A 19,046-nucleotide genomic window follows, 5' to 3' on the forward strand; every position below is an offset into this window, starting at 1 on the left:
GCGCCCACAGCGCCTACAGCGCCGGGCCCGCCGCGTGCCGAGCAGCAGCTGCCCGGGGCCGGCGAGCCCGAGCCGTCAGCAGCGAACGACACGTCCAGAGCACCGGTGCCTCCCCGGCCACGGAACAGGCTCCTCGTAGGGGGGAAAGCAGCGCCGGGAGAAGTTGCGGCGCAGGGTGCAGAGGGAAGGAGCGCGGCCCCGCCGCTCGCACCGCCCCCGCTCCCGGCGCAGCCCCAGGGCCGCTCCCGGCGCCGCCGGACAGCGGGGCCCAGCGGGGGCCAAGGTCAGGCAGGGCCCGGCCCGCGGCACTCACCGAGAGGACGCTCATGCGGAGCGGCGCCTCCAGCACACACGCCATCTTGGCGGAGCGCTCCGGCACCGGCGGCGCCTCAGGCCGGCGGGCGCGGGCTCATGGCGGGCGCGCGGCGGGCGGGGGCCGGGGGTAACGGGGCGGGCCCAGCGAACCGGCCGGCGCCGAACCCCCGCTGCCGCCCCACCGCGCCTGCGCCGCCGCACGCCACCCGCGTGCGGAACGGTGGCCGCTGTGCGCACGCGCGGGGCAGGGCGCGGCCACCGCGGGCCGCGGAGGGTGACGGCCCGAGCCGAGCCGAGCCGAGCCAAGCCGAACGGAGTCGAGCCGGAAAACGAGCGGAAACGAGCGCAGCGGAGACGAATCTGAGCCGGAGACCGCGTGGAAACGAGCCCGAGCCCAGCCCGAGCAGATCAGAACCTAAGCCGAAAGAGCCCGAGCCGAACACGAGCCCGAACCGAAACGAGCCTGAGCCGAACACGAGCCCGAGCCCGCCCTTTCCCCTCAGCCTCGCTGTGCAGATTCGGTTTGGGCTCCTTTAGTTTGTCATTGCTTTTGTTGCCAGCATTGATTTGTTTGGTTTTGAATTTGTTCTTCACAGAAAACACCGCAAACAACTCAGAACTTCACCAAGATGTGCTACAGGGTCTATAAATCTGCTATTTTTTTATTAGCCCTACTGTATTACACAGCCTGAGGCATGGGACCACTGACTGTACCCACCCTGAAGTCAGAACTAAACGGAAGGAGGATGGTAAAACCACGAAGAGATAGCAGATACATCACAGCTCGGGTTCACATCTCTCAACCTATTCCCTTCCCAGGAAAACAGAGGCTTGGCAGCTGCTAGAGACTGCACAGGATAACAGGAGTACAATAAACATAGCTTAGGATGCAGCCACAAGGTGACCTTAATAGATTTAATTCAAAATACTCCATTGTAAAACAAGGCTATACCTCTTTGCTGTTTTTCACTGAACAGACTGATGACATGCTGTCAAAAAACTTGTGTGCTGGCCTGGGATGAAACTTTTCTCAAGCACTAATAACAGCAAAACCAGTTTTAGACTAAGTACACTCACTGAAAAAAACTGCAATACAAGGGTTGTACAGAGAAAGGTTTTACAGAGGTTTCTCATCAACATTTCAAAAGTTTTCAGAGACACTAAATCTTTTTAAAGGAGACTGAGTCTTAAAAGCTAATTTAAATTTATCAGCATTCCCTAGAGTTTTCCTTTTTGAAGTATCTGGCCTTTACTAGAAAAGCTCAGCACTTCTACTGAATCTTCCTTGCAGCAGAGAATCCTGCCGTCAGAGAAAATCCATAATGGATGAAAGCAAGGTAGGGGAGGACACTGCAAACTGCAGAGGGTGTGAACAACTGCAAGGAAGGGCACGGCAACTCTAGAGGTCAGACATGATTCACACTCAAAAAACATTTATGTTCACTGTATTTATCAGCGGCACTCTGCCCAGTGGACACTGAAATACTTTACAAAAAATCTTTAAAGATTCAAAAATCAGTATTGTATATTGAGTCGGAGTCTCCTGCCTTCTAGAAACACATTCATCAGAAGGGGGGAGGCATGGTACAACATAGAAGTTTATTTTAAAAACAAAAGGAATCAGACTGAAAGTGAATTACATGCAAGATACATTTTCTATTTCTGTGCAGACACCCTGAGAGCTCAATGCCATGTTAAGGTTCCCTGGGAGGCTTTTCAAGTCCATAACAGAATTTATATTTAAAATATTTTATTTCCATTATAGTGTTCAGATCATGAGGTATGATTAAAAATTTACCACTGCAGACCCAGGACCCTTAAAGAGACTCATCTGCTTGAATAATTTACCTGACAGTTCACAGCCATTTTACATAGCCTGAGTGTCACACCCGGGTTACTCCCAGTTTCTCCTTATGCCTCAGCACAGCTCTTTGGTGGCTGTTCTGACAGATGAGCTGTTAATTGAATTGCTGAGAGCATTAATGATGCCCTTTTCTAACCCTTGAATACTTAACATGTTTGGTTTTTGTAGTGAACTGCTTGACAGGAGAGGAAGCAAGATGAACTCCAGACCATGGAAGTCATTAAAGACACATTAATTCCCGATCCTGATACACAACTCACACTCACAGATGTATTTCACTGCTCCCTGTCCAGTTCCCTGTACCTGTCAGGACGATTTCTCCTTCTCAGTGCCTGTGCCTTGGAGGGGGAAAAGCACAGGAGCTGCTTCTGCTCTCGGGTAGCAGGGCCATGAGGAATTCCATCTAAGAATTCCATCTGTCAGGAAGGCTGATGTGTCTAATGATATATGCTTGAAAACACTGTCATTTTCATGAATTCACTCAGTTTTATCCTCGTGGCCACTTAGGCCAAAGGAGTGCCATTTACTAATAATTATGGGCAAAAAAATTTAAAAAGAAAACTTCCAAGAGGGTCACTATTCTGGCAGTTCCTGCTTCCCTCAGCTGAAGATTACAGAAGTGCTTTGGAAGATTCCCAAAACCAGTTTTAAAAGTTCAGCAAGTTACAGCTACTGAAATGACAAGTGAGAAGTGACTCTAATGATAACGGGAGCTGTTACTGTCCCAGACAGCTTACACACCCACCACCTTGTGTGAACACAAACCACAACCCTAATTAGTCACAGCTGAGACAGTCCTGGTGTCCACATTTTGGAAGCTGTCCTTCCTAACTGCTTCCATTTTAAGACATCGTTCCCAAGTTTTAAGAAACAGAACAAAAGAGAGTTTTTAAGAACAGAGATGCACCCTTTCATGGTCCCCATAAAACCGTCATCCTCCAAATCAAAAGACTTGGTTTGCTATCAGAACTGTAATTAAAAGCCAATCCTGGACAATACATATGGGTTTTTTTATGACCAAAAAGTTTTTCTGTGGCATGACTATCACCAGAAACAAAAATCTTCATTCTTCTGTTGCTGTTTTGTTATCATGGGAATTCTATTTTCAGATTTCATTCACAGGGTTATTGCATATGCTACTTTGTATTAATAGTTCAGTATAAAACAAGATAAAAGCAGTAAAATAAAATCATTCAGTCTTGTAAGTCAGACATCCTCTCACTTGGACTCAGGGTACAGTTTAAGAGCTCTTGTTAAACAAGCATGGTGAATCTTTTTCAGCTGAAGATATGGAGTGTACACCATACACCAAGAACTGAAACAAAATCAAGGATATACAAACTTTACATCCTTTGACAAAGTACTTTGTCAGAAAAGTCTCAGCTTCTTTCTTTGACTATTCTGTGTAAGTCACCTTCCCTGTGAGAAGTACACCCAGCCTCTGAGCTGAGGAAAGTAACATGACTGAGATCATGTAACATTAAAAGCACATGTAGTCCAGTACAACCCTCACCACCTTCCCACAGAAAGGCTGGGAGAGAACTCAGTTCCACACCGTGTTAATCAGTTTTATCTTCATCCTCTGCAGCATAGATGGCTTGGTTCCTTCTCTTGATTTTTTTAACGCCGCTGTTGCCGTTCTCATCAGCACCAATGCGCTTTAAGGCCCTCTCAGTGGGGCTCCTTTCCTCCCCCTGCCTGCTCCCCCCAGACCTCTCCAGCTCCTCGTTGTTGGAGTCCGTGGCATCGTCGGACGACACCGCCATGGAGTCGGGCATGACCCGGATGTCGGAGAAGCTCGCGGAGAACTCAGGAGGGTGGTCAGGGGAGGGATCTACAGAACATGTACTCAAGTCTTCATCACCACCTTCTTCATCCAGCATTATTTCATCTGGGTTAAAGGATGAGAGGCCAGAATTATCTGTATTGTATTCACTGGGTTCCTCTGCTGACCCAGTACTGTCCATCTCCTCTTCCTCCTCCTCTTCACATTCACCTCGTCCTGAGCTCTCTTCTTTAGCCTGCTGGATCCTGTCATTGATGTCAGTGAGGCCAAACTGGGCACAGAATTCAGTGGTCTGTGGATTGATGGTATGAACTGGCTCCATGTTCTTTTGGGGCTTGCTGGGATCATAACAAGCAGCTGTCAATGTGAAGTTGCAAGGAATTTTGAGGTCATGGTTCAGCTCTTCTAGCACCTCTTTAATGGCTTCTTCTGTCACACTGTAATCCCACCTAAACAAGTGCATCAAGTTTAAATAAGTGCAGCAACTCAAAAGGTACTGCCTGTTCCCACCAGAGAGTGCAACTTTCACAGATGGATTATAAATACATCTTACAACAGACACTTTATTCCCCAAGTGCTTTTTCAGGACCATTTTCATTTTCTTTTCGTCAGTACTGAGACACCCTTCTCCCCACCAGGGATTAGTGTATTATGTCAACCCATGCCCATAACCCAGCCTGATTTTCAGCTTCATGGTATAGTTTCTGTCCCTCAAATGCTGATATCTAAGTTTGCAAAATAAAACTAACTGCCCAGGTAGAAGAGTAAAGAAGCTGTATGCTTTAGACTACATCTTTTTTCATCCCCTTTTCTTTCCAAGGCATCTAGCAAGTCCTACAGGCATTACAGTCTGCAGAACAGGAACAACTCCAATACACCTTTACTTGAAGTCCAGAAAAACAAACTAACATTTGTATTTTGCAGACAACTTACTTGGCATGGAGGCCATTATTTTCAGGCATATTCCAGGAGTTCTGGGTCACATTAACAAGACTGTTGGTGGCCTTGAGGATTGCAATCCACTCGGCATCGTACTCCAGCGAGTCGCCTGCATTGGGATCATGCTCCACATCTATTATCTACTTACAAACACACAGAAAACAGATGAAGTGAGTTATTTCTCTTGACATCAGAATCTGATTAAAGTTTCAAATGTTACTTTCACTGTATAGAGTTTTAATGAAGTTTAAAGTACACTGAGCTAGTGGTCTCAACCAAACAAGTCCTCTCAAGCCAGCCCCCCATGAAGGGCTAACAAAGGCCAATCAGTAACAGTAAAAAAGGCATTTCTAAATTTCAGCTTACAGCAATTAAAAAACAGAACACACTCCCTCCCTTACTGCCAGCAACTGGACAGTGATGCAACTTAGAAACAGAATTTGCCTGTTTCTAAATTCATGCTGCCTTCTGTTAGAGGATAGGATTTTTTCCTTTTTTTTTAAATTTAGTTTCTCTTAGGGAATTTTTCTCCCATTGTTGCCTAAGAGACTGGAACAACAGAGAAAAAAAGATGTGACTAGGACAAGGGAGAGGATGCAGTTTGCTATATCTCTTAGCTGGGGGGTTTCCTCTTGGGAAAGGCAGAGATGCTGACAGATTTTGGGGGGTAAGGGGCTGGGGTTGGCCCCCATTCACTATCAGAGGTGAGAGTTGGGGTGAAAGTTGTGATCTTGGTATCAGGCTGCTGCTGCATGGAGAATTCACTGCCACTGCCGAGTTCTGTCCTTCACTGGCTCTCCTTACTGTGGGTGAGCTCCTGCTCGTCAGAGCGGCCGTGGGACTGGGACTGTGTAAACACCCAACCTCCTGGGAAGGACCCTCACCATCTACTCAGGTGCCTCAGGGAAAACCCAGGGCCCTGACCTCCTCCTCCTCTCCGGAGGGAGCATCTCCAGCTGCTTTCAGGAGCCCACGGGTGAGCGGCACCGAGCCCGCGCCACAGCGCCCCCTGCAGGCGTGGGGGAATCATCGCCCCTGCCCTGCCCGGCTGGGAGCCACCAGCGCCCCTGCTGGCTGCGACTGGAACTGCACCCAAGGGGAAAGGGCCTGCAGCCCTTTTTTATATATATATATTATTTTATTTTATTAGTAAAGAACTGTTGTTTCTTGTATCTTTGCCTGAAAGCCCCATAATTTAAAAGCTGTAATAATTTAGAGCCATATTTTCTATTCCAAGGGAGATTCCCGCCTTTGGCAGACATTTCTTTTTCAAACCAAAACACTTCTAAATGGATACAAACAAGAACAGTCATGCTACTGTATGAACAGCACTCTTAGCACAGCTATGAATTAAGAGGAAATATTTTTAAGCTTTTTTATGATCACTTTGTCTTCAGTGACATTAACCCAAATTAAACCATGTGGGTTAACCAAAGCTCTAGTCAGACACTAACTTTAAATACTCCATAAAGTAGTTAAACCCTCCATGCTGCTGGAGGTAGTACTAATCCAGATCAGTTTTGTTCTAGGATTTGAAGTCTGGACTAGCATCCATGTCCCTTTGCACAGATAGAACCCATCCTCATACCCTCTTCCACCTTCAAAGGTATTTACTAGGGCAAATGGATCCCACCACACATCCAAAGGACAGAAAAAAAAAAGCTACTCTAAGACTAGTAAAGCACTTGAGTGCATTTGAAAAACACACTGGCAGCAGCTCACTCTCACAGCAAACTATTTTAGACTCATCCATTGGAGTCAGGTACTTGTTCTGAGCTGGATGGAAATTGTTGGATTAAAGAAACACTGCACCTACACAAAATGGACTGCTTAGTTCAGGACAAAATCCTACAAAGACCATTCCATACACCCAGCATTCCTAGTTTCTTTAAAATTCCTCCACTTATTAGCACTATTCTTCATCTTATACCTAAGAACAGCACTAAAAGGTCAAACAAATGAAATATAAAGTGAAAACCTTCTACAAATGTTCATCACCTGCAGGAAGTCTCTGTGTGGCAAGCATTTATCCAGAGCCAGAAACTTGGTTGCTTTTGGTAACTCTTCTTTGGAATTTGTCTAGGAAGCAAACAGTGTTAACACAATCATTAGCACTTATGTGAAATTTGACCATTCTAAACAAGCTGTATAGACAGATTAAAAGGTATAATTTCAACAGAAAAATACTTTCTGAAATAGAAAATTAGCAGGGACAAAGAGAATGACAGATTTCACTGGGAGTCTAGCAGGAAGCAGGATGCAGATAATAGCAAGATAAAGCAAGAGCTATATTTCAGCACTAATTTCAGCTGAGCACATTCAGCCTTGGAGCAAAAAGAAAAACTGTAACTTCATTGGAAACAGACTTGTTGATCCTTCAAGGTCTGAAGTTACATTTTTACAGATAAATAACTTGCAAATAGGAACAGCACTGGCATCAGTTCAGTAATAACTGTTTCAACTGCAGGCTGGTTTTTGATTTAAACCTGGGTTACCAGACCTGCAAAGCTGTTCTACAGGGATCCCCCAATCCTCAGGTAACCTCTCTCTTCAATCACTCCATTACCAGCTTTTTTGAAATGGCTACTTTTTCTCACCTTTTCTGAAGTTATCTGCTTCCCTTACAGAGCAGGAGAGTGCTTTTCTACACAGTTAAATTAACAAGTTTCAAGAACAACAGCTATTTCATGCTGTTCTTAAGGGAGATTAGGAGTAATTTACACCCTTTTAATTTACATAAAACAGTAGTCTCAACATCACTTAATCTTTCATGGTTTTAACTGAGTTTTTAGAACTAAAACCACTGAATTGCCTTTCTGGATAGATTACCTGCATGAGAATTCTAAAATGTGCCTGGGGCACATACATTCATTTTCTGTCCCCCTTTATTTACCTCGTGTTGCATGAAAGCTGCAAATTTAACGTGGAGATGTGCTGAGAACCAGTAGGTGGGTTTCAGGTGCTGCAGAAGCTCGGAGGCAGCAGGGCTCCCCAAAGTGTTGCTCTCCACTTCTTGCCGGAAGAAGGATTTCATTCTGAGGAGCTGTTTCTTGTTTCCATAGTGATAGATGCTCCTTGGCCAGTCATGTGACATGAATATATCGATGGGACGCTTCAGCTGTCAGGCCAAAAAGCACATGGCAGAAATGCAACATATTGACAAAGGAGTTTAGATTACATGAGGCAGCCATCTGTGCTTTATACTGCCTTATAAAAGAGCTCATACCATCACCATAAGTCAGGCACTCAGAGGAAATCAGATAGAGAAAAAGTCCTCTGCCCACAATCAGTGTCATGTTTTTAAAGCTTTATTTAAAAGGGATAATGGCTAAGCATAATAGTCCTCCTCAAAGGACACACCCCTCAGATCAACCTGTTAAAGCATGTTCAATATTCAGCATATGTGGTCAGAGTACCTTTAGCTTTCTACTTCCAAATTACTGAAAATTACCCTTGTTTAAAAAATAGAGGCTTTTCACTGACCTGTTTGAGTTTGAAGACTTCAATATTCCTCACATGGTAAGCACTTCTGATGGTCTGCTGGTTGTATGGTGGGCACTCAAAGTGGCCTGAAATGTTGGAAACAAGAACAGTTGCTTGAATCTCTAGTTCCCTCCTACATAGCTGCTTTTTGGGGGTCACACAGGCACCTAGAGTGAAGCCCTAAAGCAGATAGCCTTCCAGAAGTAATGGGTTAAAACATGGAATGAGAAGCATGTAAAGAAGGGCCTAGCACTAGAACACACGGAGAAAGCACAGCACTAGGAAAACAGAGCAATAAATTAGATAAAAGGTAGAGCATCATGACAGGGGAAGAGATGGGTATAAGAGAAACTAATAAGCTAAGCAGGTTTAGAGCCAGCAATGTCAAAACGACCCTAAGGGTTTTGCCAAGCCACGGGATCTAAGCCAAGTACACCGGGAATTGACCAAATTAGGAAAAGAGTTCAAAAGTTTAAAGAGGAAGACTCATCGGAAAGACCCCGTCTATGATGAAGGCAACAGGAACGACCACCTGAAAATTCCCCAAAAGAGATGTCTCCACCTACGCTCCGCCCACGCTCCGCCTACACCACGCCCCATATGAATATGCATGATTATGTATCTGATCTGATGTAATCCTATACCCAAAATTGTATATAAGGCTTGCTTTTGCTATGTGAACTCAGAAATCCATTTTGTGATTTCTCCGACGCGTCGCTAATAAAATACCTCCTGCTTAATTGACTTAAGCTGAGTCTGATTAGGCAGTCACTCTGCCTGTTTGGGGCAAAATTTGGCATCATTTCTGGCGACCCAGATGGGACACTAGACGGGAGAGCAGACCCTTGAACGTCCTCCGGAGCTGGGTCCGGGGCCGGGACCCTCGGGCGCCCCTGACAGATTTTTGTCAGAAGAGACTCCCCCCCCCGGACCAGCGCTCTTCGGTGGACGAGAGGTTTCCTGCATCTCCTGCTCCAATTAAGAGGTATTTTAATTGTTTATTGCATATTGAATTTGGAACAAAGCGCTTTAATTGGGAAACGGGGACTAGACGTAGTCGCCCGACGGGAGCCATAGGGACGCCTTGGCATAATCCCATTTGGTATTGGGGTTTGAGTCCCCATTTGGTATTGGATTTGGTATTGGGGTTTGAGTCCCCATTTGGTATTAGATTTGGTATTGAAGTTTGAGTCCCCATTTGGTATTGGGGTTTGAGTCCCCATTTGGTATTGGATTTGGTATTGGGGTTTGAGTCCCCATTTGGTATTGGGGTTTGAGTCCCCATTTGGTATTGGGGTTTGAGTCCCCATTTGGTATTGGTTTTGGTATTGGGGTTTGAATCCCCATTTGGTATTGGTTTTGGTATTGGGGTTTGAGTCCCCATTTGGTATTGGATTTGGTATCGGGGTTTGAGTCCCCATTTGGAATCAGAGTATTTGTTAAAAGAGTGAAAAAAAAAAAAAAAGAAAAAAAAAAGAAAAAGAAAAAAAAGGAAAAAGGGAAAAAAAAAAAAAAAAAAGGAAGAAAGAGAAGGAAAAGAAAAAAGGAAAGGAAAAGAGTATTTGTTAAAAGGGTGTATGTTTTTCCTTAATGCTGTTGTTTTGTTTGAATTTTTAAAAGCGTTGTTGCTTTTTTGAATTTTTAAACTACGCCTGGGAATGTATCCAGCCAGGTCCGGGACCTTGTCCAATTTTTCCCTTTCTCTGATAAGGTTTTGAGGAGATACATTTGTGCTACACCTTTATTTAACTGTTATGTTGTTTGCAAGAATCTCGTAAAGGATTTGGTATTTTGTGTTAACTGTAACCTTTTTGTGTGTAAGAATTTATTGTGATATCATCTGCAAACTGTACCTTGGTTTACAGCTGTTTTACGGGTGTGTAATAGCCCGAAGTTGACCAGTATCGGTACTATAGGTTTGCCAGCGACATCTCGGGGTAAAGCGGTGTACTTTGATAGACCGGAGAGGTAGGACGGTTTGGATTAAAGTGTGTGGGTGTGGATGAGAGTGGATGAGACGCGATTGGAAATTGTGTGTATGAAGTGTTAAAATAAATTGACATACAGTGTTTGCGAGAAAGAGATTAAACCGAAAACGCAGACACAGAAAATAGCCATGGGAGGTCAACAGAGCAAGGACGTAAATATGAAAACCCCCTTAGGATGTATCTTAAAGCACTGGAAAGACTTGGGAAGAATTCAGGGGGGGTACCCCATTAAAATCAGGGATCGATGAGAAGATAAGCAGCCCTCAGGGACTAGATAGTCCACAGGGGTCAAGAAGCTACATGGATGCTGACAGCCCACCCAGACTAGAAGTCGAAGGGGAGAAAGGCAGTCCGTCAGGAGTGGAGAGCCGAAGGGAGACACGTAGCCTGCCCAAACTCAGTCCATATGAAGATAACCACACACCCAGAAGTGGAGGCATCTGTAGAATGGAAACCAGCACACCAAGGACTGGGGACAAAAGTAACTCACTGGGAAGTGACGTCTCTAAATTGAGATATAGTGAGAAGAATGATGAGACGTGAAAGGGAGGCAGAGAACAGCTCACAGAAACTGAATATAGTAATTCAGATAGAGGATAGGAGAAGTTGAAGAGAAGAAAAAGGAAGACGGGAAGATAGCTCAGTAGTGGCTGTAGCAGTGGCAGCTCAGAAGACAGGTTACTCGGAACCTGGAACTAGGGGAAGAGGTAGAGGCAACCCAATAGGAGGGAGGGGGAGGTACCAACCCCACCCAACTAGAGTAGGGCCAAATCAGTGTGCTTACTGCCTAGAAATGGGACACTGGAAGCAAGAATGCCCCCGACTAAGGGAAAGGCTGATGGCCACTACTACTACCACACATCAGGATAGTGAATTAGGGGGACCGGTGGGCCGTACCCTAGCAGACCCACTGGTTAAAATGGAGCTAGGGGAAGGTAAAAAGGAATTGAACTTTTTGTTTGACACGGGAGCAACCTTTTCGGTTTTAAATCAGGAATTGGTACCTAAAAGTGATGAATTTGTACAAGTTGTGGGAGCAACAGGCCAACCAGAAAAGGCTTACTTTTTGAAACCTATTAAATACAAAATTGGGAAACAAATGGGAATTCACCAGTTCCTGTATTTACCAAATTCGCCAAAACCCTTATTGGGGAGAGACCTATTGGAAAACTTGGGAGCCGTAATAAAGTTCAACAAAGACAAATTGGAATTTCAAGTAAATGAGGAACAACTGATTACAGCTATAAGCCTAACAATCAGTTGTGTGGAACCCAAACCTGAGAGTCAAAAGATCTTTGCTTTTGAGTGGGAGTCTGTAGATAGAGGGAGAAAGACCCAGCTCACCTGGACGGTATTACCCCAAGGATGGGCCAATTCCCCCATGATTTTTGGGAACCAATTAGCCAAAGAATTAGAACAGTGGGAAAGGCCGCTGGGAGATGGTACCCTTCTGCAGTACGTAGACGACCTCCTAATAGCAACAGTGACAGAGGAAGAATGCATTGAATGGACCATTTCCTTGCTAAATTTCCTGGGTTTAAGCGGATATCGAGTCTCTCAACAGAAAGCACAGCTGGTGCAAAAGGAAGTGGTGTACCTGGGATACGAAGTCTCCAGAGGACAGCGATCCCTGGGAGCAGCTAGGAAAGAGGCCATCTGCCAGATGCCTAAACCAGAGACGGTGAGAGATCTGCGAGCCTTTCTGGGGATGACAGGTTGGTGTCGGCTATGGATCTACCAGTACGGAATACTCGCTAAACCATTGTATGACTTGTTGAAGGGATCCAAGAATGTCCTAGTGTGGACTCCCGAAGCAGAAGGGGCCTTCAAGAAGTTAAAGCTGGAACTAATGAGAGCACCAGCCTTAGGTCTCCCAGATGTATCAAAACCATTCTGGCTGTTCTCCCATGAGCGACAAGGGATGGCCCTAGGAGCCCTAGCACAGCAGTTGGGACCACATAAGAGAGCTGTGGCCTACTTCTCCAAGCAGCTAGATGAAGTAAGTAAAGGATGGCCAGGCTGTCTGAGGGCAGTGGCCGCAGTGATAATTAACGTAGAAGAGGCCAGGAAGCTCACGTTGGGTCAAAAGGTGACTGTGCTGGTATCTCACACTGTGTCGGCTGTGCTGGAACAGAAAGGCAATCATTGGTTGTCGCCCTCCAGATTCCTAAAATACCAGGCCATCCTGGCTGAATCAGATGATGTAACTATTCAGGTAACTAACATTGTGAACCCAGCTTCATTTCTAGAAGGAAGAGCCCCAGCAGAATCCATTGAACACGACTGCCTGGAAACAATTGAAGCCGTCTACTCCAGTCGTCCGGATCTCAAAGAGGAGCCGTTCGAAGATGCAGACAACTGGTTCTCGGATGGCAGCAGCTTTGTGAAGCAGGGAGTAAGACTGGCTGGCTATGCAATTACTACCACAGAAGAAGTAATTGAGTCAAACTCTTTGCCTGCGGGGACTTCAGCCCAAAGGCAGAGCTGATAGCTCTGACTCGAGCTTTGGAATTGGCAGAGAACATGCAAATTAATATATGGACTGACTCTAAATATGCCTTTTCCATTGTGCATGCCCATGGGGCCATCTGGAAAGAAAGAGGACTGCTGACTACGCAAGGGAAAACAGTCAAGCATGCAGAGGAGATTCTACGATTGCTAAAGGTGGTCCAACTCCCAGCACAAGTGGCCATAATGCATTGTAAGGGACACCTGAAAGGTAATACTATTCCAGAAATAGGGAACAGGAAGGCAGATACAGAAGCTAAATTGGCTGCCACAAGGGCTAGGGAAGTGAAAGTAATAGCCCTAATACCAGGAGAACTGGATACCAATATCCAGCCAGATTACCAGGAATCAGATCATAGATGGATTCAAAGGAATAAGGGCAAAATACTAGAAAATGGTTGAGGTAGATTGGAAACGGGACAGCTAGTAATACCAGGAAACGTGATGTGGCAGTTTGTAAAAGCAGAACATGAAAAAGCCCACTGGGGCTTGGATCCGCTCTATCAGTACCTGCAAGCTAAGATAGCAGGGCCAAAATTATTTACCACCATAAAACATGTCACATCCCAGTGTGAGCGATGCCTGAAGAACAACCCGAATACAGGGACTAGGATACACCAGGGAGCAATAAATCGAGGTAAATTCCCAGGTGAAGTATGGCAAATTGATTTTTCTGAACTCCCAAGAAAAGGGGGGTTTCGGTACTTGTTGGTATTAACTGATACATTTTCTGGGTGGCCTGAAGCATTCCCTTGCAGGACAAATAAGGAAAGAGAAGTAACAAAAGTGTTATTGAATGAAATTATTCCACGATTTGGAGTACCGAAGACTATTTCTTCAGATAGGGGTACACATTTCTGTGCAAAAGTAGTGAGAGCAATAAGCAAAGCATTACAAATTAAATAGCAATTACACACGCCTTACCGTCCACAGGCCAGTGGGCAAGTAGAAAAGATGAATCATCTTATCAAACAGCAGATTGCCAAAATATGCCAGGAGACTAATTTGCAGTGGTATCAAGCTTTGCCTATTGCTCTGCTGAGGCTAAGAGTCAAACCAAGGTCAAAAGAAAGGTTAAGCCCATTTGAAGTTCTGTATGGTAGACCTTATGCTATGCAAGTTGTAAATGGGGACGCTATAGACCAAATTGGTAATCAGTACATTTACGATTATGTAGTTACGGTGGGGAAGCAGTTCGATAAGAATGCTACTGTAATGATAGAGCACCAACCTAAACAACCTGACTGCAAATTGCATCCGTTTAATCCCGGTGACTGGGTGTATGTTAAGAATCTTTTAGGAAAACCCCTACAAGAGAAGTGGGAGGGACCCTTCCAAGTGCTGCTGACTACCTTCACCGCGGTTCGGATCAAGGAGCGACCTGCGTGGATCCATTACTCACGGGTCAAGAAAGCTCCGGAGAACAAACAAGAGCAGACATCATGATCCTGACTCCACCTCAAACCCTTACAACTTTGATCATTGGACTCTCGATAAGTATAGCTCTTCCCCAAGACTATGCCCCAATAGACCCATGGTCTTATGCGCATCAGTGTATCCACCCAGAATTAGGAATGAGCGGACCCTATTTCGAGGTTTATGCCTTACGTAACAACCAGCCATATGCAAGTGAAGTATGGGATCAGCCCTCCATGATAGCATACAAGGGAGACCAAATCCAAATTGGGTGTCGAGAGCTTGACCCAGCAAGAGAAAGAGAAGGAAAAACAAGGCGGCTGGTATTAACAATTCAACCCTCGATGCCAGCCTAAAGCAGTACACAACCTAACCTTTATAGGGCCTCAGGTGATAAGAAAATCTAACGAACTAAAATTATTGTTAGACCCCACTTATTCCCTGAAAAAGGTGCAAATGAACATTCACACCGATATTACTTATTTGCAAAAGGATTGCCGATTTATGCTTAGATGCTGAAAATAGTGTATGCACCTTAGAAATGCTTCCGCATGATAGAACACAATCACAAGTTTACTATATAGGAAATGGGTGTGCTTGCGTAAGGACAGCTTGTGACAATGTCACTATAGATAATTGCCTAGAAGAGACTAACAATACTAACTTTTGTGTATGCAACTTTACCAAGATCATAGGTTGTGATTTTCATTACACTGTCCCAATAACTACCCAACAGCTAATTAACGCAAATTTCAACCTATATCAAGAGATACCGAAATTACAAATAGAGATAGACGTCAAAATTCTCAAAGCAATGCTTGCACACCCTGAAGTAAAGAAATTGGTACAAAAGGTGAATCAAACAACTAGACGAACGGTATGGCAGGTAGAACACAATTCAGAAAAGATAAAGAATGTCCTGACCGAAGTAGAACAAGTAGGCCAGCATCACTGGTGGGACATCTTTACAAGATACTCCCCAACAGCTACACAGGTCTTCCATTACCTGGTGCACCCAATGCTAATAGTAATTGTAGCTTTGTTATTACTAACTCTTACAAACATTTGTTTGTAGTAGAGATTAAGGGGCATAATGAAGAGGACCCAAATGATTTAAGCAATGGTACGAGCCTATCAGCGTCCTGTAGGACCAGAACTTGACGAAAGAATTCGTAAGTTACAAGAAAAAGGGGGGAAATGAAGCCCTAAAGCAGATAGCCTTCCAGAAGTAATGGGTTAAAACATGGAATGAGAAGCATGTAAAGAAGGGCCTAGCACTAGAACACACGGAGAAAGCACAGCACTAGGAAAACAGAGCAATAAATTAGATAAAAGGTAGAGCATCATGACAGGGGAAGAGATGGGTATAAGAGAAACTAATAAGCTAAGCAGGTTTAGAGCCAGCAATGTCAAAACGACCCTAAGGGTTTTGCCAAGCCACGGGATCTAAGCCAAGTACACCGGGAATTGACCAAATTAGGAAAAGAGTTCAAAAGTTTAAAGAGGAAGACTCATCGGAAAGACCCCGTCTATGATGAAGGCAACAGGAACGACCACCTGAAAATTCCCCAAAAGAGATGTCTCCACCTACGCTCCGCCCACGCTCCGCCTACACCACGCCCCATATGAATATGCATGATTATGTATCTGATCTGATGTAATCCTATACCCAAAATTGTATATAAGGCTTGCTTTTGCTATGTGAACTCAGAAATCCATTTTGTGATTTCTCCGACGCGTCGCTAATAAAATACCTCCTGCTTAATTGACTTAAGCTGAGTCTGATTAGGCAGTCACTCTGCCTGTTTGGGGCAAAATTTGGCATCAGAGTAACCCAATACAAGGCTGTGCTCTTTCATGATTGCTCAGAGTGCTGCCACCCACCATGAAACTACAGCTTAACAGGTTCAGCAGCAGCCTAAACATCCCAGTCACTGTCCACAGGCACCACAGGCTCCAGAAGCACCAACACCTACCCTGACAAAAGGGATGAGTGTCCAACTTTGCCTTGGGACAGAACACATGAATGCCTAGCATAGCTCCTACATACCCTACAGAATTAACAGAAAAATTTCTCTTTCAGTTATTGCCTAAAGAGTCTCGTCTCATGTCTCTCATGCATCTCTCACAGGCATATAAAGTGCCCCCTTGATAACAGCAAATTGAATTAGTATTGGCAAGTATTAGACAGAATCAAGTGTTCTAGAAAACTGGTTCAGTGCTTTGTAGCTTGTACCTGCAAAGCTTCTCTGAAGCTGTTTGTTAGTAAAGACAGCACAGTACAGTAACCACAAGGACCACTCTTTTAAGTGCTGAGATCAGAAAGAATAAACTATCTTCTACTCACTGCCATGGGGTATCATCTGTGACATCCTTCCCAGGAAAAACTCTTGGATACCCACCCACATAGCCAAGAGGAACCAGATGTACTGGCCCTAAACCTCGGGGCAGGACAATACACTTACATAATGTCACAGTTATAAACTGCCTGTTTCACTCAAGGAAAATCAAACAGTGAAAGGACACTGCCATGGAAAAATCAACACAGTTCCAACAATGCTCCAAAGGTGCCTTGCTTCCTGCTGTGGTCACCGGGCAGCTACAGACTCATCTACCAACTCCAGAAAAACCCATGTATTGAACCGAGGGTGTTTTCCAGGCTAAGAGACGTTTCGGGCTGAGCACAGCCAGACCCTCACACCACGCCACGGCCCCGGCTCTCCCCTCCCCTCTGTCCCGGTACCTTTCCGGTAGTCGTGAGACTTGAAGATGCCCGAGATGCCGCCGATCCTCACGCCGCGGAACCGCACCACGCCCGCGTAACCTGCGGGACACGGGAGGGCGGTCACGGAGGGGCCGGGCAGGGCAGGGGCTGGGGGAGAAACCGCCGGGGAGCGGGACCGGAGCGGAGGGGCCTTACCCAAGTAGTAGATGTTGGGCGCGACCCACCCGCCGTACGGCAGCTCCTGCAGGTGGTTGGAAGCCTCGTGATTGCCGCCGATGAACACGGTGAGCACCGGGGCTTTCTTCTCGCCCGAGTAGTACCTGCGGAGACACGGCAGCTGCTGGACCCGGCCAAGCCCGCGCGGGTCGCGGGGGCCGGGGCCGGGCCGGCGGCGCTCACCGGTAGAAGGTCTGCATGTGCCGGTACTTGGCGGGCACGGCCATGCACCGCAGGTCCGCCTCGTTGCGCACGGCCTGGAAGTCGCCGCAGCAGAGCAGCAGGTCGGGCCACACGTTGTGGCGCCGCTGCAGCAGCTCCAGCGTCTCGTACATCTTGTCCAGGGCGCCGTGGCAGCACCCGGCCACCGCCACCTTCATCGCCAACCGCTGCACTGAGCGGGCGCCGCGCGCGACTTCCGCGTCACCGGCGCGCGCGCCTCGCGTCACCTCCCGCGCTCCTGTGCGTCACTGCGCGCCTGCGCCGTGTGCGGGACGCAGCCCGGGGGTCGCGGGGACACAACGGGCCGGGGCGGAGGGCGCTGGGCCCGCCCCTTCATGGCTGCTGCCCGCAGGCTGCCGGGAGCCCCGCTCTGCGGGCCCCATGGTCTCCGGTGGTCCCCTCCCGCCCCACTGAGCAGGGAGGTCGGACTCGGTGACGTCCGATGATGCCTTCCAGCCTTGCCCGTTCTTCACAGAAAGGGTGGCTAGGCATTGGGATGGGCTGCCCGGGGAGGTGGCGGAGTCACTGTCCCTGCAGGTGTTCTCAGAGTGGGGAGCGGAGTTGGGAAAGGATCACCTGTCTGAGAGGAGGAGCTGGGGGGGCTCAGCCTGGAGAAAAGGAGGCTCAGGGGGGCCCTTCCTGCTCTCCACAGCTCCCTGTGACAGGAGGATGCATCCGGGGGGACATCGAGCTCTGCTCTCAGGGAACAAGGGACAGGACAGGGGTACATGGCCTCTAGCTGCACCAGGAGAGGTTTAGGTTGGACATCAGGAGGAATTCCTTCATGTACACGGTGATTAGACACTGGAAAATGGGCTACCCAGGCAGGCGGTGAAGTCCCCATCCCTGGAGGTGTTTACGGAAAGACTGCACGTGGCACTCCGTGCCCGCTCTGCTTGTCTAGGCCGGGATCGGCCACAGCTTGAACTCCATAATCTCAGGAGGTCTTTTCCAACCTTAGTGACTGACTCTGTGATTCTGTAACTGGCCAGTGGGACCTTCACTCTGGACAGTGACACTGGCACAGCGATGAGCACCACGGCACAGTGATGACCAGGAAGAACTGTCACAGTCCCAGAGTGGGCTGTACAGCGGGGCAGGAGTCCCTGCGGGGTACCCGGGCTGCACGGGGAAGGCTGCACAAGGAGGGCTGCCCAGGGAGGGCTGCCCAGGGAGGGCTGCACTAGGAGGGCTGTCCGCTCCCCCGGCACCACAGCATCCGCCGAGCGCTGCCCGCACCTCCTCGGCCAGCCCAGTGGGGAGCAGCACAAGCTGTACTTATTCCGCACGCGTGGCTCCCAGACCACTAAGTGGTGGTGGAGCAGCACGAGCAGTGGCTGTGCACGCTTCCACCTGGAGTTTGAGCTGATAAAACACCGAGTCAGGCCAGTTCAGCCTCAGGCAGGCGTGGTTTTAGCATAACCAAAGCCCTGGCTTCTCTAACTTTGTAGCACACCGGGACAGGAAGAGACAGGGACATCCCCAGGGCAAGGCTGTATGAGGTGGGCTGAGAAATCGCGTATCTCCCCCTTTCCTCACGGACTGACTCTGGGGAGAGCATGATCTCCTGCTTTGGAAGGGCAG

General features: G+C 47.1%; 2 protein-coding genes across 4 annotated transcripts in view; both read right to left on the reverse strand.

Moving 5' to 3' along the window:
* ARMC8 (armadillo repeat containing 8) overlaps positions 1-529 on the reverse strand; it is a 60,979-nt gene extending 60,450 nt beyond the window's left edge. For 2 of the 3 annotated variants that reach the window (XM_005489565.4, XM_005489563.4), the window contains exon 1: positions 314-529. In XM_005489565.4, coding sequence (XP_005489622.2) covers positions 314-358 — 45 coding nt within the window. In that variant the 5' untranslated portion in view covers positions 359-529. The remainder of the gene's footprint in view (positions 1-313) is intronic. The other variant, XM_005489564.4, reaches the window with a different exon arrangement.
* Positions 530-1,895: 1,366 nt separating this feature from the next.
* On the reverse strand, positions 1,896-17,681 carry DBR1 (debranching RNA lariats 1). The gene is made up of 8 exons (XM_005489569.4): positions 17,424-17,681; positions 17,220-17,344; positions 17,043-17,123; positions 8,388-8,473; positions 7,798-8,022; positions 6,903-6,983; positions 4,899-5,044; positions 1,896-4,414 (listed from the first exon to the last, which is right to left on the reverse strand). The coding sequence occupies exons 1-8, from the start codon at positions 17,618-17,620 to the stop codon at positions 3,739-3,741; spliced, it is 1,617 nt and encodes a 538-aa protein (XP_005489626.1). The 5' UTR covers positions 17,621-17,681; the 3' UTR covers positions 1,896-3,738.
* Positions 17,682-19,046: the final 1,365 nt, after the last annotated feature.

The sequence above is a fragment of the Zonotrichia albicollis genome, chromosome 9 (assembly GCF_047830755.1).
Source record: "Zonotrichia albicollis isolate bZonAlb1 chromosome 9, bZonAlb1.hap1, whole genome shotgun sequence".
Taxonomy (NCBI): Eukaryota; Metazoa; Chordata; class Aves; order Passeriformes; family Passerellidae; genus Zonotrichia; species Zonotrichia albicollis.